At 55.0% G+C, this 25,583-nt stretch overlaps 10 protein-coding genes across 10 annotated transcripts; all 10 read right to left on the bottom strand.

Moving 5' to 3' along the window:
• Positions 1-2,285: 2,285 nt before the first annotated feature.
• On the bottom strand, positions 2,286-4,160 carry ABB37_06008 (hypothetical protein; the record flags this gene model as incomplete). The annotated part of the gene is made up of 1 exon (XM_015804249.1): positions 2,286-4,160. The coding sequence occupies one exon, from the start codon at positions 4,158-4,160 to the stop codon at positions 2,286-2,288; it is 1,875 nt and encodes a 624-aa protein (XP_015657383.1).
• A 2,444-nt stretch (positions 4,161-6,604) lies between these two features.
• Positions 6,605-8,206, bottom strand: ABB37_06007 (putative arrestin domain-containing protein; the record flags this gene model as incomplete). Its single annotated transcript, XM_015804248.1, has 1 exon — positions 6,605-8,206. The coding sequence occupies one exon, from the start codon at positions 8,204-8,206 to the stop codon at positions 6,605-6,607; it is 1,602 nt and encodes a 533-aa protein (XP_015657382.1).
• Positions 8,207-8,913: 707 nt separating this feature from the next.
• Positions 8,914-10,122, bottom strand: ABB37_06006 (hypothetical protein; the record flags this gene model as incomplete). The annotated part of the gene is made up of 1 exon (XM_015804247.1): positions 8,914-10,122. One exon carries the CDS (start codon positions 10,120-10,122, stop codon positions 8,914-8,916), a length of 1,209 nt encoding a protein of 402 aa, XP_015657381.1.
• A 767-nt stretch (positions 10,123-10,889) lies between these two features.
• On the bottom strand, positions 10,890-11,549 carry ABB37_06005 (hypothetical protein; the record flags this gene model as incomplete). The annotated part of the gene is made up of 1 exon (XM_015804246.1): positions 10,890-11,549. The coding sequence occupies one exon, from the start codon at positions 11,547-11,549 to the stop codon at positions 10,890-10,892; it is 660 nt and encodes a 219-aa protein (XP_015657380.1).
• Positions 11,550-12,042: 493 nt separating this feature from the next.
• ABB37_06004 (hypothetical protein) lies at positions 12,043-12,618 on the bottom strand (the record flags this gene model as incomplete). The annotated part of the gene is made up of 1 exon (XM_015804245.1): positions 12,043-12,618. The coding sequence occupies one exon, from the start codon at positions 12,616-12,618 to the stop codon at positions 12,043-12,045; it is 576 nt and encodes a 191-aa protein (XP_015657379.1).
• Positions 12,619-13,442: 824 nt separating this feature from the next.
• ABB37_06003 (hypothetical protein) lies at positions 13,443-14,054 on the bottom strand (the record flags this gene model as incomplete). Its single annotated transcript, XM_015804244.1, has 1 exon — positions 13,443-14,054. The coding sequence occupies one exon, from the start codon at positions 14,052-14,054 to the stop codon at positions 13,443-13,445; it is 612 nt and encodes a 203-aa protein (XP_015657378.1).
• A 1,206-nt stretch (positions 14,055-15,260) lies between these two features.
• Positions 15,261-16,478, bottom strand: ABB37_06002 (putative N-acyl-L-amino acid amidohydrolase; the record flags this gene model as incomplete). Its single annotated transcript, XM_015804243.1, has 1 exon — positions 15,261-16,478. The coding sequence occupies one exon, from the start codon at positions 16,476-16,478 to the stop codon at positions 15,261-15,263; it is 1,218 nt and encodes a 405-aa protein (XP_015657377.1).
• Positions 16,479-17,498: 1,020 nt separating this feature from the next.
• Positions 17,499-18,713, bottom strand: ABB37_06001 (putative N-acyl-L-amino acid amidohydrolase; the record flags this gene model as incomplete). Its single annotated transcript, XM_015804242.1, has 1 exon — positions 17,499-18,713. The coding sequence occupies one exon, from the start codon at positions 18,711-18,713 to the stop codon at positions 17,499-17,501; it is 1,215 nt and encodes a 404-aa protein (XP_015657376.1).
• Positions 18,714-19,828: 1,115 nt separating this feature from the next.
• ABB37_06000 (putative monoglyceride lipase) lies at positions 19,829-20,767 on the bottom strand (the record flags this gene model as incomplete). Its single annotated transcript, XM_015804241.1, has 1 exon — positions 19,829-20,767. The coding sequence occupies one exon, from the start codon at positions 20,765-20,767 to the stop codon at positions 19,829-19,831; it is 939 nt and encodes a 312-aa protein (XP_015657375.1).
• Positions 20,768-21,319: 552 nt separating this feature from the next.
• Positions 21,320-24,808, bottom strand: ABB37_05999 (hypothetical protein; the record flags this gene model as incomplete). Its single annotated transcript, XM_015804240.1, has 1 exon — positions 21,320-24,808. One exon carries the CDS (start codon positions 24,806-24,808, stop codon positions 21,320-21,322), a length of 3,489 nt encoding a protein of 1,162 aa, XP_015657374.1.
• Positions 24,809-25,583: the final 775 nt, after the last annotated feature.

The raw sequence follows: 25,583 nt of genomic DNA, 5'->3' as shown, positions 1-25,583 counted from the left end.
CCGTTGCTTTCCGAAACAGAGTGGTGTCTTTGCCTATCAAAAGGCTGAGAAGAGCGAGTCGTTGATTCGAACTTGAACAAAACGATCTGCCTTTCGTGTATCGACTTAGTGACAACGATGCTACATAAGCGAGCACCCGTGTCGCATCCGTACCTGAAGTTTGATCTGCCCTCGCTCTCTCTCGTCAGCGTCCAAGCGCGTGGTCAGGTCGTCGTCGTCGCTGGGCGACTCTCTTTCATTGTAGAGGCAATGGCTTCCTTTTTTCTTTCTCGTATTCGCCTTTGGCTAAGATCATTCATTATCTTTCCTTTTCTTAAAGCAAGGTCTTTCCTTTTGGATATCCGGTCACCACATCACGTTTTCGCGGTGTGTATATGAAGCAGAAAAGGCGCAAGACGGAGAGAACAAAAATAATGAAAAAAGCAAAGAGAGAGGGCGCCGCTGTCACCTCGATAAACGTGCACACAGAAGTGATGGGTGATGCAAAGAAGATGAAGATGAATGAGTTGACGCTCGACAATAGAGCGTAAGAAAGGCAGAATTAATCAAAAAAAAAAACAAAGGAGAGGGGGATACATCTTAACCAACAACACGCGCATACGTGCAAAGCAACCGCTGCAAAGAATTCGCCTAAAGAATGGCTCCTGTTTCTTCCCTACGCACGAAGAATCATTACGAGACAGAAGACGGTTGGCGCCTTCCACTTACAACGCGACGACAGGCAGCTCTTTTTGTGTGCTGTCGCATGCCCATCACCACACCAATTATATATTTTTTTAGAAATAGAGAAACAAAACTATAAGAGACGCTTTCGCCTACATTTAAAATAATAATACTAATACTAATAAACGAGAGAAGTAAAGCAAAACCCTGATCGAGGGACATGTTTTGTAAACGGACACGAATGGAGGAAACAATGACAGTTGGATCGGAACGTCCTTCACAAAACAGAGAAATTTATTTAAAAAAGAATAAAGCACAGTAGCGATCACTTGCATGTGACACTTCACATAACGCTTCGCGAACAAAAGTCTCTACCATTTGTTAGATCAACAAAAAGCGAGAGAACAATAAGAACCATTAAATAGAGCGCCGGACCGCGAATGAAAACAAAAGAAGACGTTTTCACAAGTCTTACGGCAGGGTAAATAAACGGCTCTGCAGGAGCCGCAGCCAAGAGACGCCAGCCGTGATGTTTGGCTTCAAGCACGCGGGATCAGCTTCGTCGCCTTTCGTAAGGCGCGATAAAGCTTTAAAGGCAGCATCAAAGATACTTGATTTTTAAAAAAGTGAGATAGAAACGCCGATCAAGGAAGAAGCAAAAAAGAAGGAGATGGAACTAATCACCACACCCAACACACACACACACACACACGTGCACGTAACACATTAGTTTCAAAGTTCTGAATAAATAAAAAGAAGCGTCGAGGAAAGCGGAAAGAAGGCCGATATATTAGAGAGAGCCAGACAACGCGCTACCGCTGACAGTACACCTGCACACGAAACCAAACACCCGAAGAGACGCGATAATAATACAACGTCCGACGAAAACAAGGCGCCGCCCTTCACCTCACAAGCATGGAAAGGTGGCCCCATGAAGAAAGTCCAGATGGCAGAGAAAAGAAGCTGCGGAAGATTATCGATACTCGGGATTAACAAAAGCAAGTAAGAAATCCCGAGGCATATGAGCCGACAATTTAACAACATAAGAAAAAAAAATGTGATGGTGAGTCAGACGAGCAGCACGTCGCTTGAAAGGCAGGAAAACATTTTTTGCAAAGATGAAACAGGAAAGCGGAAAAGGAATGTACGAAGCAGACACTTGCAGCACGAGCGAACAACAGAAGATAAGAACTGTAAAACATCAGGTTGAAAGTGAAAAAAAGAAACCTTGTTTGTTGGCATTAGGAGCAAGAGAACTACCTGCGACGCATTCCACATGTGCACATAACTGAGAACCAAAAAAGAAAGGGGACGATATATGTTGAAAGGAAGGTTGAGGTACGCACCACCACAGCCAGAGAGAAAGAGGTACGAGAGCATATAGGAAAAAAAAGAGGGGAAAAAATAAAAGGTAAAAATACGAACAGTCGCGCTAACCGCTCCTGGCGAGAGGCGCATAGGAAACAAAGTCAAGTGAATATAACAGTTTTTCTCTTTGTTTTTGAAAGAGAATCTAGCTAGCCGATCCAAAGCTACAATCCATACTCTGTTGAGCCACGGCAGCGTCCTCTAGCCGCAACGCGCTGCCGCTGAGAGCCTTATAAGCGTAGAAACGATGTTTTTTATATCTTCCCATTGAACATACGACGGAAGCCGTTGGGACGACGATAGCGAAGATGCACTATGGGCATCGCCTCACTAATTTCCGGGGCCCGAGGACGGAAGATCACCCTCGCGCCGTTGCGCTCGCGACGGCTCGTCGTTGATTCGCCGTGCTGCTGTGGTGGCTGCAGCGCGACATCAGCCCGCTGGCGAGTTTGGTTCGGTGCCGCTCCTTTGCAACTCCCCCGCGGCATCGAGGACGACGACGACCCGCTAGACGACTTCGACGAGGAGGAAGAAGAATCGGAGAGGCAATCTGTCGAGTTCGCCGTGCCGTGACTTGAGTTGACAGTGAGGCCCATTTCAGGACTGCGGTGCATTTTCAAGGCGTACATCGCCACCTCTGAACGGGCCGTCGGTTTCTCCCCGGGCAGGGGTGTGCTACGCTCGGTGTGCATCGCCACCGCAAAAGAAGGAGAACTTGCAAACACCACTCCTACCTCCTCATCGTCCTCGTCTTCGCTACTCGAATCGGACGAAGAGCGATCATCATCACCATCTGGCGCAGCAGAGCTGCCATTGTGAGCGTTCTCGCCGCTGCCATCGTGATGACGAGGGTTATCCAGTGCTGCCCAGACGGGCGACCTCACCAGAGGGAAGTCCCGCTGCGGGCACACACCCCACAGTTCCCGCTCCTCTGCGGGTATGGGCTCGGCATCGCTGTCAGACGACGTGGAGCTCGACTCGCTGGAGGCGTTGCTGCTTGTCACCTCCGCCGCGGCCGCCACCGCCAACGCCGGTTTGTGGAAGTTGTCCATCTCCCACGCGTAGTCGACCATTTGACCGGCAAACGGTGGAGCGCCATTGCGCGAGCGAAGGTGGGGCGCGCGGAGTGTAGCGGTCGCAGGCGCGTCTGACGGAGGGTCGGTGCGGTGGGCTTGCTGAGAATCAGGCTTGGCGGTGGAGAGGGAGGCGTATCGTGACCGGTCCGGACGCTGCTGCGGTGACTGCGGTGCGCGTGGCGGGGTGGGCAGCATCACCCTCTTCTTCTCCTTCGGCAGCGGCCGTGCAAACACGGCGGCCAGGGCGGCCGAGAACGCACTTTTCTTGTTGGACAGCACCACCTGTGGCCGGACACGAGCGCGACGCGGTGGCTTCTGCCCGCTTTCTCGCTGCTCCATTAGCCGCACGCGTCGATTGCGGTGCTGCAGGGCCAATCGAAAGAACTGCTGTGTTTTGTTTTCATCCGGCAGCAGCTCATCGTCGTTGTCGCCGCTGAAGTCAACTTCGATGGGGGGCGGGGTCGGGGGGTGAACGGTGCGGATCGGCTTCACTGCGCAGAGCCGCTTCGGAGACTGCGGAACCACCGCAACAGCTTGCACATCAGGCATTGCAGGCATAGCAGGCATGACAGGCAGTGGGACGCTGCTCGTAGCCGTGTACGTCTTTGCCGTTATCGGGGCTCGGCCGGAGTTCTCGAAGTGGTACGCGCCGGACCCCCACCGCCCGCCCCAGGTGGAACCGCCGTTGTACGTCGCGTACGACTGACGACAGCTTGTCAGCCCTCGCGCTGAGGACGCAGAAGAAAGCGTGTCGGCGCTGTCCTCCGACGAGGATGTGGATGTGGAGACATTGACGGCGGAGACGATGGAGAGATGATTCGCGTTGCCCTCCTCTATCACCGAGTCGTGGCGGTAGAAACTGGTGGCAGCGTCGTCGCTGTGGCGGCGGAAGGCGCCATACGGGATGGCAAAGGTGCCGTACGAGTTGTAGTTCAGCAGCCGGCGTTCTTCCGCGGTAGGGGCGACAACCTTGGACCGTCTTTTAGGGGATTGGGACTTGAAATCCATCAAGGAGGTCGCACAGAAGGAGGAGAAATCCTCGTTGGTGGTCATGATGTTTCCGCTGCAGCGGGGCAATGAAAAAGAGGACAGAAACGGACGGCGGAGGTACTGTGGGCCGTACCGGGCAGAGAGCGAGATCAATAAAGTGTTTCTTAAACTTCAACAGGTAATTTAAAAAATACAAATTAAGAAATCACGCAAATTCTCTTTTCTGAGGTGTGCAGACGTTTTATTTTGTCTTTTTTTAGGTAGTGTCACGTGTCACCCTGTACGTCGAAAAGCGAGCTACGAACGCCAAAAGGCGCAGCGTTGCTAGTCAAGGAGAGAGATTAGCAAAGGAGGAGGGGAAGGAAACAATCGGAGTCGATTCCAGACGAAAGGCGGCAACGCGCGCTAGCACAGGAATAAGAGGGAGAAAAACAAAGATGGGTAGGCACGTCTGCAGTGGAATACGACGTGCACTTACCCCATCAACACATAAGAGGAAAAAAGGCGAAGATGACGCAACGACTACCTGAAAGAAAGAAAGCGACAGCAAGTGCAAAGCAAGATACATCAGAGAGAGAGAGATTGTGAATTAGACCGCGTCAAACACCGGAAGAGATGCAGATAGAGCACCTACGTACGCACACAGCAAAACAGAAAAGAAAAGAAAAGAATGGAACAGCTTTGATGCAGCGTGCTCGATTGCAAACAACTTATTTGAGAGTTTCTCTTTTCCGTCCTCCGAAGCACAGCTTTGCTTCTTGTATGAACAGACAAGAGGGAGAGGTTATTTATGGGGAGCTGGATACGGAACAATACGAAGTACGGAGGAGAGAAAAACAGAAATACCAGATGGGCGTTGAGGAAAGCGTAAAGGGCAGCCGACTGCGATGGCAGGATTTTGACGATATATAAAACTACTCTGCGGTCGCAGCTTCGGATTATATAACGTCAATTCTTTTTTATTTTTAATATAAGAAAAGGCTCTAAAAATAGTCGAAAATACAAAGAAGAGAAAGCGAAAGAGCTCGAGGCGGTGCAAGAGGAGCAGGAGCAGCTGATGGGCCAACTCGCACGATCTGCTTACGTTAGCACAAAGCCTCGACAAAAATAGAGGCAGCACTCTGCCCGGCCACCGTGCTTAGTGACAAGCCGCTACTGGAGTAATGACGAGACACGAGGCTGTACTCCAGGAGAGAAAAAAGAAATCTGTACAGTTCCTTGCACAAGAGAAGGCAAATCAGCTGCAATCGCTTCTGAAAGTGGAGGTGATGTATAACGCCAGGGCTCCGGTGACGTGTGCTTAGAAAAGACAAACAATAGAAGTCTATATAGGATGGGGTTAAAGTAAAGCACAAGAAGTTAGAGCAACCAAAACGTTCTGGGTGCAGCCGCTGCTGAAAAAATACCACAGAAAGTAAGAGAATTTTTATATAAAAAGAAAAAGCCAAAGGCCAATTTCAGGTCGTGGGTCCTCGCATGTGCAGAAGTTCAAGGAAATGAAGCCTTTTTATTTACTACGTGCAGAAGAAGAAGAGGGGAGCCAACAACGACAAAATGACGTTATAATTGCATCACCCAGTACGGTCGGGAACGCACGTATTGCTGCGGCACAGTGTAAATGGTAAGAGAGAGAGAGAGAAAGAGAAAGAGGGAAAGAAAAAGATGGGCGAGCATGACATCAGAACAGAAGAAGAAAACGTTTCTACCCGTAGACAACGAAGTCCTTGACATACGTGTGCAGCATGAAATAACTCTCCATTTTTGTTGAACGGTTAAGCAATACCAGGACACCTTCGTTGAGGCTAGTGTAGCGCTCAGAGTATCGGCTTGCGTTCTTGATGTGGTTTTTCTTTTTAATGTTGAAGGGGAGGGGTTGTTTTGAAGGCCTCGTCGCGCCATAAGAAAGATGTTTCTTAAAGACAGAAGGAAATCAACCGAACAAGAAAAAAGGAAAGCAGCGCGCACAGCGAGCAACGCGAAGTCAGCGAATAAAGCGCGCGCACCGTGACCGTGTTTTGTGAAATTCGAAGCCAGAATAATAGCCGTAGTCGTACAAAGTCAAAAAAGAAAAACATGTTCGTCTTGCTTCTTGTAGCTTCATTTAAAGAAAGAAGAGGAATTACGTAAAAAAGCGTTTTTGCTGATGACGATAAGATTGAAGGGCGTGAGTGGGAGTTTTTGTGTCCGAGGAAATGGAAAACAAATAAAACTAAGGAAACACCTTCCCATCACTAAACTTCTTTCTCAGCAGATGTAACGGACAAAACAATGACGTCTACACATGGTTTTTCTGAAACGGATAATAGCGAAACAGAACAACGTACAAGACGAGAACGAAGTAATCGTGAATACTAAAGGCGAAGAAGGACACGAAAAGCATACAGGAGACGAGAATTAAAAACTGTTTCTAGAAAAATAATTCTTCACAGCGCAACCACGCAAGGTGTCGACGCAGCCTTGGGAGTTGGCCATTGCAATGAACTCACCTCCGTCCACCTTCGCTGCCCTCACTTCTGGCGCGGAGTCGGCGCACGGGAGTTCATCCGCGACGTCCGCCGCGACACCGCTCGCGAGCCGCTACGGGACAGTGGTGCGCTCAAATTCGCGATCAGCGGCGTCTCCGCCGGGTTCGTTGGAACGGCGTAGAACGCCTCCCGCTGCGTCAGACGTCCACGCGGCAGGGCGGTGAAGCGCATCGGCCCTACCGGCGGCACCGATCCCGCCATCATTGCCCCCGCCACCTGAATCCCTTCAAACTCGTAGTAGGCCTGATCAATGTGGCTCGCGAGCAGTTCCACCCGCACCACGTAGCCCACCTCCAACCCGGACGTCTTCATGGTCGGCATGAAGTCCTCGCGGCTCTCCAGCATCTTCGTGCTCCCGGCTATTGTCCCGCCCCTTCCGGGCTTTACCGCCTTCAGCACGGATGCCTCGGCGACTGTTTTGCGAATGGTGACGAGCGCGTCTGTCGTCTCAAACTTGAGGATCTGCACGAGCTGGACCTTGAGGCCGCGGATCGCCTTCTTCGACGTGTTCGACGCGATGGCGCAGCTGACGGAGATGGCGTCGCGCTCGATCTGGAAAGACTCCGCCGGAATGGTGAAGGCAACGTGCAGCTTGGCGTCCGTGGCCATGCAGGAGCACATGCCCATAACCGGGAAGACGCACTTCACCGTTTTGCCAGGCACGGCCACCGCCCGCAGCTTCGCACGATTCCCGTCCGCCGCGGACAAGGAGAGATTCGCTGCGTTGCCGCTGGTACCATTACCACCGCTGTTATTACTGATGTTGATCATGCTGTTGTTGCCTGTTGTGTGGCTGCCGCCGTACTCCGGCTGCATCGCACCCATTATAAAGTCCGCGCGCGCGGAGGCGATCTGCACCCGGCTCGGCGACCACACGTACACCTTCACGTAGTAGTGCAGCACCGCCTGGCTGTTGCTGAACTGACTATCCTTCACGCAGATGCCCGTGTCGTAGTTCGGCGGGAGGGAGGCGGACAGGAGGAAGCGAAAGGGGTAGACGTAATGCCCGGCTGGGAAGCGCACCGACACCCCCTCCTCCGCGGCGAGTTGGGAGACGGCGAAGGACCGGTTCTGCTGCGCCACGCCAGGCGGCGCCCAAATACTTTCGTTGTAGCGGAACGAGTTGATGCCGTCCCCGTCCTCCGTTGCCGCCGTCTGATCTTCCCCGGCAGTTGGCTCAGCGTCCGCATCGTCGTCAACATCATCACTGTCGTCGTCCTCATTCCCTTCTCCCTCCTCCCCTGCCACGACCTGACCCCTTCGAGAGCTGTACGGCGGTCTCTTCTTGCCCTTGTTGGTGTCTTTCATCGTCATGAGCGCCCCGGCAATGGTCACGATTTCGCGGTAGTACACGTAGTCCTGTGAACTGATCCCAAACTGCACGTTCTTGATCTTCGACTCCTTCACCTGATCCACCATCGTGTACACCTCCTCCTTGCCCACGATTTTAATGTGCACGTTGAAGACGTCGAAGGCGGCGGCGGCGTCGATGACGACGGCACCCTCCACCGCATCGCCCGGGTAGAAGTGCTTGTGCGTGAGGTGGACCTCGCACTTCACCAACGACGACGACGACATTGACATGGTGCAATGCTGAAGGGAGGGGGCGAGTAGAAATGCGTGAGAAGATGTGTCGTTTGTATGGAGGTGCAAGGAACAGAATCGAACTAAAGCGCCAGGAGACCCGGCAGTGTTACCGTAGTTGGAAAGACAAAAAAGAAAAAGGAAAAGGCTACGAGAGATACTTCCACGCCCCTCGCCAAATGCCGCTAGTAAAATATATATCTGTTCTCAGAAGATGTGGGACTTCAACAGTGGAATGGTTGCCGGTGGGTGTTCACACACGAAAGCTAAAGAAAGAGGGAGTTGAGAGAGAGAGAGAGATGGATTCATGAAGAAAGGAAATGGTGAGGACTGCTTTACGGGCCAGCATTGAGATGCTCTTTTCTGCTGAGTCGAGAACTCAACTGCTTTAAAACAAGTGGAAGACATTGCTTTAGGGATGCGTTTAAACACGCTTCGGCTCATAGTTTCGCATCTGCTGGCGAAGCTGCTGCGCTGAGGATGCCTCCTCTTATTCTTTAGAAAAGAGAAAAGAAAAAAGTCGACATCGTCCGCTTCACCTTGTTCCTGAACATGTTACGCTGATATTAATTGGACCTCGACTCTGTCTCTCTGCATCCGCTCCTTACTCAGCTCATAAAGTACGTCCCCGTTTTTCGCCAGAAATGCGTCAGGAAAGAAGCGCCGGTTCAGAGGTATGCGCCAGCCTCGGCCGCTTCTCCGTCGTTTCAGCAGTGATGGTACCACACACACACGGTCTGCTCCATCGCGCTCACCACCACATAGCAGTAGTTCAGATTACTCGGTGCAACGCCATCGCTCGCCGGAAACAGCCGCAGACCAGGAGCAGAGCTGACTTCGTACACGAGGGCGTCGATCACCGCCTCATACCGCGTGGTGGACGGCGGTTCGTTGGGCGACTCGAGCGCTGCCACATCATCATCGACGCTCTCGCTGTTCCTCCCCAGCACCGCCACTTCCCGAACGTGAAATGAAGTGACGAGCGACCGATAAAGCTGCCGTGCGACGTCGAAATACGCCGCGGCGTCGTCCTCGAACTGGTTCAGCGGGCCACTGCCGGCGATGAGCCGCCACAGCAGGTGGTACAGCAGCTCCCCTCGAGCGCTCTTGTCGAACACTCTCCGTAGCTGGCGTAGAGGGAGCTTCGCACCGGCCATCACACCCCACCCATCATCGTCCTCGTCCGCGTACGAGCCACTCTCCGCCTCTTCGCTTTGCGTGTCGAACGCCGCAGAAGAATGCCCGACGCCGCTGCAGCTCCGTTGATGTGCCTGGAGAAACAACGCACGGAGCTCGTCGCTGATCATCTCGCCGTGCGGCAGCAGCTCCTCCGCGCACTTCACCGTTGGCAATCGAAAACAATCCTCATCACCACCACCACCGTGCGGATTCCTTTCCGATGCGTCTGCGTTATCCATGACGGGGCGAACCTGGCGCACGACCTTGGCATCCACGAGCGCTTGCCGGAGAGGCTGCAGCGTCGTCCAGCTGCACGTTAAAGGTCGGAAGCGGAGAGTGGCGCGTTCGTCCCCCACGGCCCCCTTCAAATGAGACCGAACGAGAGACGACGAAAAAAGGCTGCGGAGAAAGTCCTTCGCCATGCCGTGGTGGAAGCGCAGCGCCGCCGCCGTCACCGGGCTCGGGGAATTGGCAGCGGCTTTGGCCGGAAGGCGAGCGCCGTCGGCAGACGCGGCGGGGACACCACAGCCCGGCATCGTCCCGCCCGCGGCGACTTCATTGGCGAGTGGTGCTCGTTCGGCAAAGGAGTACTGATACCGCTGCAGCGACCACTCCCCTGGTTGCAGGAAGCCCCACTTCGCCAGAAGATCCCGGTACTCCTCTTTGTGGATGAACGCGGGGAACTGCGAGGCGTCGTCTTCCGTGGAAGAGCGAGAAGCGAGATGAAAATCAAACATCCGAGGTGTAATAGAAAGCAAGAGAAATAGGGCTGATGGGGTGTGTACTCGATGTACCTCTCTCTATATGATTCCTTGTGTGGGCGTACGTGTTAGAGGAAATGGTAGCCGTAGGCAAATGGAGAACAAAAAAAATGAAGATGACAAAAAGGATCGTCGAGCAAGCAGAGGACAAACACCAAAAAGCTGAGTCGACACGCGAAGAAGGCCAAGAGCGCTCTTTGTTGGTCGGCTTGTGGTCTGCCGTCGACCACGCCGCACTTGGCAGCAGGGCAACCGCCAAGAGGAATGGGAAGCAGATCGCAAGAGACGGATACGCAGATGCCCTCGACTCTCCCTCCCTTCCCTCTTCTCGAACAACTCGCAGGCGAGCATCACATATTTTTTACAACCTCAACAGGCAAGAAAACCATCACATGCCACACCCGAAGCAAAAAGAAAAGAGCCGCAACCAACACGGGAAAGACTTTTCAAAAACCAAGAGACTGCAGCCCACGCTCACGCCCATCACCATTACATTCATACGAGAAAGCCCAATGAAGAGAACAAAGGGGGGATGGAGGAGGGAAAAGGAATGCTCAAACGCCCTTTTCCCTTCGATTCAGCTGAAGTGCAGAAGATCCAAAACAAACACCACCACAAGCTCACTCAAAGGGAAAGAAGGTGGGTTTAGCAGGCGGCACTCAAACCGCACTTCGACTCCAGCGAAAGCAGTGGAGCCGGTTATAGGAGACCCTTCTGCTCCTTTGGCCCCCCCCCTCTTCGCCTTAGACGTAGGTCCGTTTCTCCAGGAAGCGCTTCAGTAGAAACAGCTGAAACCCTGTCATGGCAATGAAGCACAGTACCTGAAAGATGGACCAGAGGAGCACCCGCTCGTTTGCGTCCTCCACCGTCGCGCGGTGGTTCGTCTGCTGCGTGCGAATGTTCACCTGCAGCGACTTCAGCCGCTGCATCGCACTCGAAAGCACTCGGATCTTCTGCTCGATCGGGTCCAGCTCCATCGCGCTGACCGCGTAGTCGGAGTTCACCGCCGTGCGGAGGTCAAAGTTCACGTTCTTCGACGTAAAATACGTGTCGGAGTTGTCGAAGGAAATCGTAAACACGCGTGTCTTGTCGGTGGCCGGGATGGAGAAGACCCCACGCGCGTTGTCATGCCACCGCTTGAGTTCCTCGTTCGTGCCGCGGTCTACGATGGAGATGGGCAGCACGTAGTCGGCGTGCAGCGCGAACTGAAAGTGCAGCTCCGTGCCCGGAGGCAGCGTCTCCGTGATGACGAACTTCTCTCCCGCGTCTACCGCCGTGGTGAGGGCGGTGGACAGGGTTGCGGCCACGCTGAGGTAGACGAGCAGCACCGTGAGAACGGCCACCGTCAGCAACGGCCCGGTGCGGCGGCGGTTGGGAGTGCAAAATGAAATTCTCGTTCGCATTACTCGCTGTGGCTCCTAAGCACACGCAAGCGTCAGCGCGGGGGGGGAGAGAAAGAAGTGAGTGGAAGAGATCCACCACAAACAGGATAATACAAAAGGCTGAAGCAGTCGAAGCTGAAGGGGAAAAAACAGGAGCGAGTAAAATTATCCGTTCACACGCAGCGGAAGATGTGAACCAGAAAAAAAAAGCTCTGTAACAGCCAACGATTCTTGGCACTTCTGCTTTCTTTTTTGTGTCTAAGGAGATGTACCACAAAAACACATGAAAGTTAGCGCATGAGGTCAGCTGTGGCGTTCTCATCATATTTTGGAGTGAAATGACGTGTAACTCGACTGCTGAGTACGGATTGTCATTGTTGTTGATTCCAAGGATGATGTATGTTGATTTCTGTTGTTGTAGCTTCTGAAAGCACAGACGTACTCGTCCGCTCTCTCTCTCGCTTCTCATGGAAGATCAATGAAAAAAAAGGCACTACCGTATGTATCACCCACATCAAACAGTCCGCTTCCGCTCCAGAAACAGCTTCAGCAAGTACAGCTGCGCACCTGACATCACCATAAACCCAACTACTTGAAGAACGGACCACAGCAGCAAGCGCTCATTCGCGTCCTCGACGGTGGCCCGATGATCTTTTTGTTGGTACCGCAGCGTCTGCAGAAGCATCTTCACCTTCTGGATCTTCTCAAAGAGACCCTGCACCTTGTTCTCGATCGGGTCGAGGTCCTCCGGGCCAACGTTGTAGTTCGGGTCGTCCACTACGCGAATATCGTAATTGACGTAAATAGAGGTCAACATGGAGTCGGCGTTGCTGAAGCTAAACTGCAGCACACGCTTCTTGTCTAAGGGAGGGATGTTGAGAACCCCTGAATAGTCGTCCTTCCACTCTCGCAGCACTGCCCCAGAGTCGCGATCCGTGGCGGAGACCGCGAGAAGGTATTCAGGGTTGAGCTGGAAGGCGAACATGACGATGAGCCCAGACGGCACCGCCTCCGTCACGGTGAACACCTCGCCTGGGCTGACGCTGGTGAGGATGGCGGAAACCGGCGCGATGCGCAGGCATAGCGCCATCAATACACACAGGACAGGAAGTATGATCTGCCGCATCGGCCCGCAAAGTGCGCGATAATGGTCTAGTGCGTTTTTGTGACAATCTAAGAAAACAAGAAAGGACGGCGACAATGCTCTGTAAGTTTGTCTTGTGTTGCTTTTTAAAGAGCACCGTTTCTATTGCCGAACTGCAAGAAGAACAGGTAAAAGAATATAAGAAACCTTCCACCTGCGCTGTGCTCCACCGTACGGATACAGCTGCTCGACGTATTACCATCGTTGAAGAGAACGAACCGAAGACCAGAGTGAACGAAAGCTTCATGAGAGAAACGTGGCCGCTTTTTGGGGGGTAAAGCAGCACGAGGGCTGCAACGAGCACTGACCCGACGCTTTCAATAAGCCAGCGATGATCACGAAACGTGTTAGACAGAGGCTGCTCGGAACACCAAAGTCACAAACGGGCAGCGATCACAGTGCGCAATTCGTGTTTTTTTCTTTTCCTTCCAGCTATGCGCTCACACCAGTTTTAACTCTTACACCCTTCACTTATTTCTCTTCTGCAATGAGAGTTGATTTGAAACCTTGACGTCGTGCTTGCGCCGTTCGGCGTTCTCACCACCGTTGGCCGGGTTATCATGTCCATAATTGACGACACAAAAATTACATGAAGAACAACAAACCTGTCCAAAGTGCTGAACCACTTGTCTTGCTCCCACACGAGTGTGTGGAGTGCTGTGTACAAGCCTTGATGAATGGGCAAAGCGCACTGCTCCTCCGTATCAATGAGCCTGGTGAGAGACGGACAGAACAACAACACCAAAACAGAGCACACGCAAACGGACCTCCTAAATGGTGCGCTTCCTTTCCAGAAACAGCTTCAGCATGTACATCTGCCCCCCACAGGCGGCGAGGAAGCCGACAACCTGCAGAATCGACCACAGCAGCACCCGCTCATTCGCGTCCTCGACGGTCGCCCGGTGACTACTTTGCTGGTACCGCATTGTCTGCTGCAGGCTCTTCATCTTGTGAACCTTCGCCATCAGGGTCCCGATTTTGACCTCGATGGGGTCCACCAGCTCCTTGTCCACATCGTGCTCCGGGTCCTGCACCGCACGAAGCTCGAAGTTCACGTATTTCGACGTAAGCACTGAGTTGGAGTTGTCGAAGACGGCGTGGTAGACCTGCTTCGTGGTGGAGGACGGAATGCTCACCGCTCCGGACACCTCGTCGCGCCACCAATGCAGAACAATTCCCGTGTTGCGGTCCTTCACGGAGACGGTGAAAAGGTAGTCAGGGTCCAGCTGGAAGCTAAACATGAGAATGTAACCGGGTTGTACGACCTCCTCCGCCACAAAGACCTGACCGGGCTCCACGGTGGTGCTCACGGCGTACGCTGAGACGGTGCACAAAAGCAGTGCTGTCAGCACACAGAGAGACAGGTAGCGAAGGCCGGCCATTGCGTGCCCTTTGATGTCCTGATACCGCACAAGTGTGGCACTCCGCGAGAGAAACAACAAAAAAAAGGAAGCTGTTACTTCGGATCTGCCTTAGTAAGGATACTTACAAAAGTCAAAAATGTGTAATACGTGTGCCTGCTGCCGCTAACAGATACGCCCGAAGTGAGTTGCCTGCTGCGCTGCCCTGATGAGGCCGTAAAAGCAGTGGATGTGGGTAAAGGTGGAACCTTCCCAGCAACAACTCCAGAAAGAGAAATGCACGCACGGGCAAATTGGTCGGAACAGAAGGGAAAGAGGCTGCCGGGGGGAGAGGGAGAGGGTGAAGAGAAATAAATAAGAAATAAAGAGAACAGAACAAGTACAGAAGTGCGATGCAGTCGCCGACTGTTGCAGGCCCCTCAACGGGGTGTAGCAAAAGAAGCCGTCAAAATATGCAGTAAAGAGAGAAACGAAGCGGTCCCCCTCCTTGAACTTTGGCGATCTGTTTGGACACCGAGAGCAGGCAGGGCAGTCGAAGTTCCTGCGCCGTGCTTTTTTGGGGGAGCGCTGGACGACAAAACCCACGGTGGTCACAAACCGCGGAAGCACGCAAGAGGTAGTCTCCTTACACGGAGCCCAATCAATAGGAATACTTGAAAACCAAAAATAATTACGGTGTATAGTTTAAAAAAAAAACGTTAACAGAAAACGACACGCGTGCGAGCTTCATTCATCCCTACCAGCCACAGAGAGCATCGCTGATGCATCGTACCGCGGTGGTAAGAAACCCAAAACTGAAGAGACAAGAAAAACAGTAGAAGTCGAAATTAAATAAGCAAAAACGATGTCAAAGTCTGGCAAAACGAATCCACCCCCCATTATCGCACCCATACACGGTGAAGTGTAGCATTCATCACTACCGTGAAGGCGTCCGCCGACGAGCCATCGAGCAGAAGAGGTTTGCTTGATTAGGCGAGGAGCACGTAAACCGCTCCGATTGCGTCGATCGAAACGATAGTGGAGACCGATTGACTAGGCTCTCAAAGTGAAAGCACTGAATGTTTGTGTGAAAGGCGCTCGTTTGAGCGAAAAGAGTGGCGTATTACGAATTAGATGACAAATGACAAATGACAAAGGCGGTTGCAGTATTACAGCGGCTGAAACAACGAAAAGAAAAAACACCTACAGAAACAACCCACGTGGAGCAACAATCGCCTGTCGCTCAGTTTAAGACATCAACAACTCGTGGATGAGCCCCACGTGCACCTTCACGCCGACTTTCATCGCCTGCTCGTCCACCTTGAATTTTGCATTGTGGTTCGCCGCCGTGCACCCCTCCGACTCGTTGTAACAGCCGATTCCGACGTAATTCGCGGGTGCAACCTTCGCAAACGCACTGAAGTCTTCCGAGGCAGCCATGCACTCTGGCAGAACCACTATCATATCCTTGGAGGGCAAAATCTGCTTCAACACACGCATGCCCACATTGTACGCCTCCTCATTGTTCACCGTGACGTCGTAGCCCGGCAGCCACTTGAAATCGCAGCTTGCACCAAAGGACGCCGTCACACCCCTCATCGCCTCCTCGATAGCCACCTTCGCATCCGTGCGAACGTTGCTGTCCACACACCGCAGCGTGCCCTTCAGCGTCACCTTGTCGGGGATCACGTTGTAGCTGTCGGAGCTCGACTGGAACGAGGTTATCGTAAAAATCGGCGACTTCGACGGCGGCATGCGGCGCGACACCACCTGCTGCACAGCCGTCACTACCAGCGCGGCAATCGCAATCGGGTCCACCGCACGCTCCGGTAGCGCCGCGTGGCCGCCGCGGCCGATCACCTCCACGTGCAGCGTGTCCGAGCTGCGCAGTATAGGGCCCCTGCGCACCAGTACACACCCCGTCGGCCCATCCCGCTGCGGCAGAATGTGCTGCCCGAACACCATCGACACGCCCTCCATGCAGCCCTTCGCCACCATCACCTCCGCACCGCCCGGCGGCACCTCCTCCGCAGGCTGGAACAGCAGCCGCACCGTGCCCTTGATCCGCGCAGCGTCCTCCAGCAGCAGCTGCGCCGCACCAAGCAGCATCGCAGCGTGCGTGTCGTGGCCACAGGCGTGCATCACGCCCTTCTTCTTCGACGCAAACGGCACATCCGTCAGCTCCACCACAGGCAGCGCGTCGATGTCCGCACGCAGCGCAATCGTCGGGCCCGCGCCGGCGCCGCCCTTGATGTCCGCCACAACGCAGTTGGGCATCGGCTGTGTGATGTGCAGGTACTTGCCCTCCGAGTCCATCTTCCGCAGCTCACCCAGAATGTAGGCGGCCGTCGGCTCCTCCTCGTACGACAGATCGGGGTTCTCGTGGATGTGGCGACGCCAGGCGACAACCTGCGCGTAGATCTTCTCCACGCGCGCGTCGAGCTCGGCGCGGTCAATGGCAGGCATTTGTAAGGTGGGGAAAGGAAAACAGAAAAGCGTGGTAGCGATGGTGATTGAGTAGTGCTTCTGCTCGTCAGAAGAAATATCCGCATGGAGAAAAGGGGGGGGGGAAGAGGAGAGTGGAAGCCGCGGTGGCCGTGGCACAGAGTGCGCAGTGCAGCGCCACGCCACACACATTCGACAGTCGCCAGCACAAGCAGCACGGCACACGACAAAACCGCAGGAGGAGCGCCTGCCAACGCAGAGCGCATGGGGCGGCACACACAAACGCCACTCAGCAGGCATGACGGGCACGGTCAGCAACAGGACCGAGCTCACCGCAGCAGTGCGAGACATTCCACAGCTCGCGGCAACGCAAGCCCTCATGGGGCAATCGAGCAGCCGCAGTATTCATTAACGCAGGTATGCGTTGGAGGACACCGCGCGACGCCTGTGTTGGCCACGGAAGACGCAGACGTGTCACACATCTTCACTCAGCACACTCTATATAGGCGTGGGTATCACAAAGAAGAAAAGAAAGGGTATTAGATCACTTGCACATGGAGACGAATGTCGCGTTAGTGGCGTGAACCGAACGCACATTCAGAGAGCGCCGTTGCATGGCCGCTCAGCGAGTGGGCGAGCAAATAAACGGTAGAATGGAGAAGCACGATGACTAGCCACAGCACAGGTGTGCCGCTCGAACGCACGCATCTCACCTTTACCGATAGGCGCAGAGCGGACACTACACTAGGCTAGACAGTCATCCTTTCGATTAACAACGAGTAACTCCGCTAGAACTTCAATGCGAAAAGAAAGAGAAGGTTAGATAATCAGTGAAGATAATAGAGGTGCCGCCGGGGTCAAAACAAGAGTTGCGCGTTACCGCACAACACACAGCACAGAGAAGTCAGAAGCAAACCAGGAAAGAGAACCGCTTGCCCTGACAGCGGGTCGATCCGCCTCGCTCACCAGCATAAAGCAACACTTCCATTACGGAAGAAACAGATTTTAGAAAACATTAAAAGAACGCACACAAGCACCCCCTCACTGCATCAGCAGCTCGTGAATCGTGCCGTAGTGCACCTTCACGCCGACCTTCAAGGACGGCTCGTCGACCTTGAACTTCGCGCTGTGGTTCGCCACAGTGCAGTCCTCCGACTCGTTGTAGCAGCCAATCCCAACAAAGTTGCCGGGGCACACGTTGGCGAACTCACTGAAGTCTTCGGAGCCCATCAGGCACTCCATGTTCACGACGTCAGCGGCGGAGGGCAGAACCTGCGCCAGAACACGCTCCGTCACGTCACAGGCGGCATCCGCGTTGATCGTCAACCCGCACCCATTAACCCACTCACACTTGCAGCTCGCGCCGTAGCTCTTCGTGATCCCCTCCACCACCTCCACCACGTAGCGCTGCCCATTCGTCCGCACATCGCGGTCCTGCGTGCGCAGCGTGCCCTTCAGCGTCACCTTGTCGGGGATCACGTTGAAGCTGTCGGAGCTCGACTGAATCGACGCCACCGTCAGCACGGGGCACCGCGTCGGCGGCATGCGGCGCGAGATGATCTGCTGCATCCCCGTCACCACCAGCGCCGCAACCGCCACGGGGTCCACCGCACGCTCCGGCATCGACGCGTGGCCGCCGCGGCCGAGGATCTCGATGTGAAAGTTGTCGCTGCTGCTCGTGATCGCACCGCGCTTGAACCCAACCGTGCCCGTGGGCAGCATCGGCAGCGGGAAAATGTGCTCGCCGAACACCATCGACACGCCCTCCATGCAGCCCTTCGCCACCATCATCTTCGCGCCGCCTGGGGATGCCTCTTCCGCAGGCTGGAACAGCAGCCGCACCGTGCCCTTGATCCGCGCAGCGTCCTCCAGCAGCAGCTGCGCCGCACCAAGCAGCATCGCAGCGTGCGTGTCGTGGCCACAGGCGTGCATCACGCCCTTCTTCTTCGACGCAAACGGCACATCCGTCAGCTCCACCACAGGCAGCGCGTCGATGTCCGCACGCAGCGCAATCGTCGGGCCCGCGCCGGCGCCGCCCTTGATGTCCGCCACAACGCAGTTGGGCATCGGCTGTGTGATGTGCAGGTACTTGCCCTCCGAGTCCATCTTCCGCAGCTCACCCAGAATGTAGGCGGCCGTCGGCTCCTCCTCGTACGACAGATCGGGGTTCTCGTGGATGTGGCGACGCCAGGCGACAACCTGCGCGTAGATCTTCTCCACGCGCGCGTCGAGCTCGGCGCGGTCAATGGCAGGCATTTGTCAGGGAGTGGGGTGGAAGAAAACAAAAAAGATACTTTTCTACACAATAGTAAATAAACAGCCGGCGTAGATCAGTTGATGAACGGAGATCTAGCGATAGACAACGAGAAATTTGGAAGCAGTCACGTGGAAGGGTCAAATGAAGTATGGGCTATCAGACGGGAAAGAACAAAGATTCAAAAACAAAATGCTAAATAATGCCCCATACCAAGCTGTGAACGCAGGTGCATGGAGAGTGCCTTTGCCGGTACTCATGGGCGCTTTGCACATAGGGATTACGCGAGAACAGTCAAAGGACGCCGATAACACCCTCGCAAGGGCGTTCGGCCTGGCTTTCATGCGTGAGCGGTTGAATAGATCGCTGCACAGCAGGCGTGAAGGAACAACGGGGAAGCATCTGTCACTGGACGTGTCTGTACAGTTTTGTATTCGTGTGCGTTGTCACGCGGTATCCTTCACGATATGTTGAAAACACGAAGAAGCACGCAGCGATTCTGATCGGGAAGTGGCGTGTATGAATCGGTAGACATCAAAACATCAAATAAAAATTACGGAAGATAAAAATGAAGAACAAAAACAGGCTCCTAGTGTTGGGACGTACGTAGAGCGTCTTCAAATCGATACTGTGCAGCTGCTGTTGCAGTGACCCCTTTCCGTGTATACTTCTCTTTCGTTTGATCGTTAAAGAACACGATCCCTGGATAACGGTTAAAAGACGTGAAGTAGTCTTTCGAGCAACGCAGAACACATGCGTGTGTTTTCGAATTCTTAAGCTGTGTGTAATTAAGACGCTAAGCCACTCAGACGGGGTTAAATGAGTGGTGATGTTCGGTACGAAAACCGTAATTATCAATGTGTGGGGGAGGGGGCATTTTATGTTCGCTTTTACTGCAGCGAACTGCTGCGAGCGCTGCATCGCCTCCGATGCAGAAAAGATAGATATCACCACCAAATCCAAAAGAAGAAGGCTTCTTTTGCAAAACAAGGATGCGCACACGATCATCGACCGCACAACTGCCGCAATAGATTTCGGAAGAAAAGGGCGTCTCTTGCGCCTAGTATCTCCTTTGAGGTGCCTTGAAAGCCAAAAGTGGCCAAAACGGGAACACACGCTACGTTGCACGTTCGTTTATGAACTTCACCACATCATTCATCACATCGTTGCGGCACACCTCTGTGAGTACTTCATGCGCAGCTCCGGCGTACGACACAAGGTGCTTGTCCTTCGAAGGGGCGTGCTCGTGAAACCACTTTGACTTGCTCAGCGAGCACAGCTGGTCGTCCTCGCCATGCACGATCAAGAACGGAAAGGTGGACTTGTCGATGTCGCTCGCCGCCCTCTCCTGCTCCCGCAGCATCTCCGCCGTAAAGCGGGCAGTCAGCTTCACTCTGGCGTAGAAGGGATCCTGCATGGCAAACTGAAACACAGGAAGATTGTGCGAGATGAGAGAGACATCCACACTGAAGATTGGCAATTTCGGTACCCACTGTGCGAAAAAAGACCCCAGTGGTAGCACAAAGGACGGCGGCGGGTTCGTCAGGCTCAGCGCGGGGCCACTCAGGACAACGCCGCGAAACGGCGAGGGATCACGCTGCGCCACCCGCACGCTGATCAGCCCACCCATCGAGTGGCCCAGCAGGAACGTCGGCAGCCCCTTCAGCGCGGGGTAGCGCTGCTGGACGAACCGCACAAAGGCGCACACGTCGTCCACGAAGTACTCAAACCGCTCCACGTACAGCCGCTCCCCCTCGCTGCCACCCGCGCCTTGGTTGTCCATGGAGAAGGCCACGTAGCCCTCGCGGTTCAGCCGCAGAGCCACGGAGTCGTAGCGGCCGGTGTGCTCGCCCAGCCCAGGCACAACGAACACCACGCCCTTCAGCGCCGCGGGATGCGTCGCGGGGCGCCCGTCCCCGTGCGGCCACCACTCCGTGAAGCGCAGCCACAGGTTCTGTGCGTTTTGCATGTAGTTCGGGAACAGCTCCGGGTCCGGCGGCCGCCGCCCCGCCACCGCGTAGGGCAGCCCGTGCGCTGCCGAGAAGAGAGAGAGCATGGCGCCGGTTGGTGGAACCGGTATATGTATGTATATCAATTAGCAACAACGAGACTGACAGCAGTGTGAGATGTGGATGCACGCTTTCAACGGCCACGGTAAAGCACGCTTCTTTGCTGTGGCGGACGTGAGAGGTGTTAAGATGGGGCAAATGCTGTTGTCTGGTCAACGACTACGACGAGCTCGAACAAGATGAGTAGAAGAGAGACGTGGAAAGAGAAGGCAAGTTGAAGAATAAAGTAGTGACCAGCTCACTTCCGTGCAACGCTTGCGGCGTCGTTGGCGAAGCACTCAGACTGCCAACACAACAGCTGCCAGAAGGCGAGGCCGACAGTCATGAACACTTCCATAGACACACACAAGCAGTGGAAAATGCCGTGTGTTTACTACGCCAGAAATCTAGCGCGGCCGTAGAAAGGCCAGCAAGGCAGAGAACTGTCCTTCACCATTTCTGGCACCAAAGTGCACCGACTCTGACATAGCATGCTTGGTCCTTTCGCGCCTGAGCAGTGGTCCTCTCTCGTACACAAACCAATTATGTTTCTTTTCTTTTCACTCACTGCCGATCTGAGACGCCGCGGAAGACTGTTTCACACGCACCTTTTCCTCCAGCAGTGCGGTAAGCTGCGCCACCTGCGCTCGCGTCTGCTGCCACGCCAGAATGCGCGTTTGCAGGTACCGCTGCCGCTTCCGCAACCCGTCCTCGCCGTGCTCTGTAGCAATACCAAGCTGTCTCGCCAGCTCGATTCGAGAAGAAATGGTCGCCAGTTCCGCCTTCTCTGCAGGAAGCAGCCGCGTCCGTTTATTGTAATCGTCGAGAACGTCGCGTACGGTGGCACGCAGAGCCGCAGCGTCGATCGATTGCGGTAGCAGAGACTCCGGTAACGCAGCTGCAGCGGTGCTGCAAAGCGCATCCGACGACGAGGAAGACGTGGAAGATGAGGTCCCGCTCTCGTGTGGCGCATCGACGGCTGTCGTGTGGCCTCGCAACGGCTGTTTGGCTGCGTTGCTCGCTTCTGGCGCCGTGGCGAAGGGGGCTGGTGTGCGACCTTCCACGATGGGCAGTGGCGCTGGCGACGGCAGAGGCACAACACAGCTGTGAGGACGATGTTGCACGCTCGCCACGACTGGCTTCCTCGCCGATTCCACTAGCCACGCAGTCCGCCTCGCCCTCTTTCTTTTTCGTTTCCATGCACCTTCTGCACCGTACCTCGTCAAGCTGTTGTCCTGAACTTCTGGCGGAGAGGGGGGCAAAGGAGCAAAAGGATCCGCGTGGCGATGGAGGTGAACGCCGTCGTGCGTCCGCGGAGGCGGGGTGAGCGGTGCGCCACCGTTCATTGGCATCGGTGCCAATGGAGGAGCACAGCCCGCGAGATGGGCATCTGCGCGGAGGGGAGGGTAGACCGCATTCCGCGGCCACGCAGGTGGCCTGTGCGGTCCTTCTGTTGGCCGGGCAGTCGTAAAGAGCGGCGTGGCGGGGGCATTCGCTGCTACTGCAGCAGCAGCAGTAGCGGCGCACGTCAGTAAAGGCGCGCCGACTCCCTGAGGGTCCCCTCCATTGACGCTGCTGGCCTGCGAGGCGACTACGCCGCACGGCAGGGCTGGAATGACGGGCCACAACGAAGCGAGTGGTGGATGCAGCGGAGGCCACCAACACGGAGGCGCCGCGGACGAGAGGGAATGCGGAGGGTACGAAGGTGGCACGGAAGGCGCAGCGGGCAGCTCCATCTCCGTCATCGAGAGCGGCTGAGCCAGCGGCGGCGGCGGCGGTGGGGAGGCAGCGGAAGCCCCACCGTCCGCGTTGACGTGCTTATTCCATTTACTCTCGTGAAGCGTGCCACACATAGCTGGGCCGAAAGTTGTGCCTGCCGTCGCCTCGGTGCCCACGCCGACGTCCAGACGTGCAGTTCGCGGCGTTTGGGTTGGTGAGGCGTTTGCATCGGATGTCGTTGCAGGAGTCCGTCGCATCGCCTCTTCGTACGAAGGCGGCGGCAGCGGCGGCGGGGGAGATTTAAATGGAGATGACGCCGCAGGCACCGTTGGCGTCCGTGGAGGCTGTGCAGCAGGAAAGGTGGAAGGTGCCGCTGCCAACGCAATGGTGCGTTGTGCCGGTGATGCATCTGTAGCTGCTCTGCTCTCCTTAGATGCTTCGCCCGTTGGTGTGCCCGCCTCGCGTGGCTTCGCACGTAACGGACAGAGTGGTATGGGAGGCTTCATGGATGCGAGCGCGAGCGAAGGGGCTGCGGGAGAAAGCGATGAGCGTTGTGAAGGACGTTGCTGGAGTTCATTATAATGTACTAGCTTCGTTTGCTGTCCCTCTGAGTCGGGCAGCTCCTTCGAAAGGCAGCCTATTCCATTGCCACTATCGCCTGGCCACAACGCAACATCGGCAGCCACGTCGTCTGGGTCCACGGCCGAACTCAGCACTCCATCGGTGACCCGACGCATGAAGAGGTGCCGCAAGAGCGCTGGCCGTGCGTACGACTCCGCCACTCGCCGCATGCGACGCGTTCGTTCCTGATAGGACCACCGTCGGTGCCACAACTGAAAAAGCCGTTGCGCCGCATGCGGGTTCATCACGGAGCTTGTGAAGGTGTCAGCGAGCTGCATCCTATGGCGCTGCGTGGCGCGGGCATGGCAACGGTCACGCCACTGCTGGAAACAGCGGTGTAGTACACGGGGGTGCAGCACGTCACGGACCCACGCGTTTCCCTTCAGACAGCGCGTCCCCATCGGGCACCACCTTTGGAAGGAACGCACCGCCAGCGTCTTCGCCATCTGCCGGCTCTGTAAACTCGCAAAGGTAGCTTGCAGCCATTTCGTGTAACAGCACCGCAGGTGTGTCTTCGTTGTATGTGCTGATAACACGCGCGTGCAGTCTTCACGGTACTGCAGTCGGGCCGCACGGCGCTGCATGGTGACCCGCAGCCATTGGATCCAGCTATACCGCCACAGCAGCTCCCGCGTAGACACCTCTGTTGACGCTGCCCAGGCTGCTGGTGAGTGCGACGATATCACCTGCACAAGAAGGCGTCTTCGTTTGCGTTCAGACACAACCATGCGCCACCGCTCCACGTAACGTCCTCTTGTCTGCTGAAGAGTCGCCCTCTCCAGCGCCCTTGCCTGTGACCGCCTTACACACCACCGCCTCCATTTTTCAACGTAATCTTCTCGCAGCACCGCCCGGCCTTCGAGCTGCAGCGCCTGCACAAGACGCCGATAGAACTGCTGCCGCTGCCTCCACTCACGCCATGTGTGGAATGCACGCTGGCACAGAGTTCGTCGACGGAGCTCGGCGGCTCGCTGCGTCGCCTCCGCACGTCGTCTGACACTCGCGTATCGCCATTGCCACGCTCGAAACATCAGATAGCGCAGGTTGTGTTGGTAATAGCCCTCTGCGAAGAGCTCACGATGCTGACGCTGGTGTCGATGCCGCTCTTGCTGGGACTGCCATTTTTCGATGCAGCGCCGCAGCAAAGAGGCTCGGTAGAGCGCTTGCGCAATCACATAGGTTGCTGCGTTGGACAACACGTCGCTTTTCGTTTTGATGCTTCCACCCGGAGAAGAAGAAGAACAAGAGCCGACGTGCACTTGACGTGTCCACACATCTCGCGTGTTGAGCAGCGCAGCTTCCACAGCAGCGTTTGCCTCCTCTAAATCCGCAACCTCGTCGACGTGAATCTCCGATGCCGTGGGTGAAGGCGTAGACATCGCTTCATCCTCCATCCTTGGAAAGGAGTCGTCTGCACTGGGCGAAGGCGAGAGTTCGATGGAGGTGGTGGGTCCGTCCCCAAAAGCCGGTGCGTGAACGGTGTTCAATGTCAGGTCTGCAGCATCGCTTGTATGCAGCAGCAGCGTTTCGCCATTGGAAGACGACGGAGCCGTGGTGGACAGAGCAGGGTGCCGCGCGTAGGCGGTCGCCTGCCCTCGCGGCATCGAAGCCGTTCCTTCCCCCGCACTTTTCGTGTGCTGTGGGACATCCGTTGAAGATCCCTCTGCAACGCCTTTCGGCGACGACCATAAGGGAGGCGAAGCATCCATGGAGGTGCCAAGTAGAAATCAACAGCAGCAAAAAAGAGGAAAAGAGAGAGTTAGGCCTTTTTAGCTGTTTGCTTCGAAATATGTCTTCGGCAGCATCGTCTACGGGCTGAGCAGGAAGATCTTTGATTGGGTTACGGCGGGAGAAACTGTGTCTATCCATAAAGGCTCGTTTCTATGTTGGTGTCGTCTGGCCTCGTAAAATACAGTATCTATATGTATATATGGGTGTGTGCTTTTAATAAATATAAGCTTGCGTCTAGCCTGCGCGGTCACCACGGAGTCAGCGTTGCTTGGAGGTCCACGTGCGAGCAGGTGCTAAAACCGACCTAACGCATGCACAAGGATAGAAGTGTAGGCAAATAGTAAAAGCAACGGACGAGAAGAACACAAAGGCAAATGAATGTCGGACGGCACGACACCTTCAAGAAACGTACGCAACGGCACAAACTACGCACGGATGTGCGCGGAAGGGAACAACAGAGAACGGCAAGGGAGTGTGTCGTTTTCTTCTTCGCAAGTCTCACCAACATAAGAGCGGGGCAGCCGCGAAGGTCATGCGTTCCTTCGCGTAACCCATACGACCACTACTTCTCTTCTTTCTTCTTCTATTCAAATCCATGCAGCAGAAACATACGTCACACAGAAACAGAACAAAAAAAGGGTGATACGAAATATATAAATAGAGAAGGGAAAGATAAGCGTTTACTCAACACGAAGGCGCATAAGAGAGGAAACGAAAAGAAAGGAAAAGAAACTGTCTTTATCCTGTAAAACA

This window comes from Leptomonas pyrrhocoris, assembly GCF_001293395.1.
Source record: "Leptomonas pyrrhocoris isolate H10 chromosome Unknown, whole genome shotgun sequence".
Classification (NCBI taxonomy): Eukaryota; Euglenozoa; class Kinetoplastea; order Trypanosomatida; family Trypanosomatidae; genus Leptomonas; species Leptomonas pyrrhocoris.
Note: the sequence above shows the minus strand (reverse complement) of the source record. Positions and strands in the feature narration are given on the sequence as shown.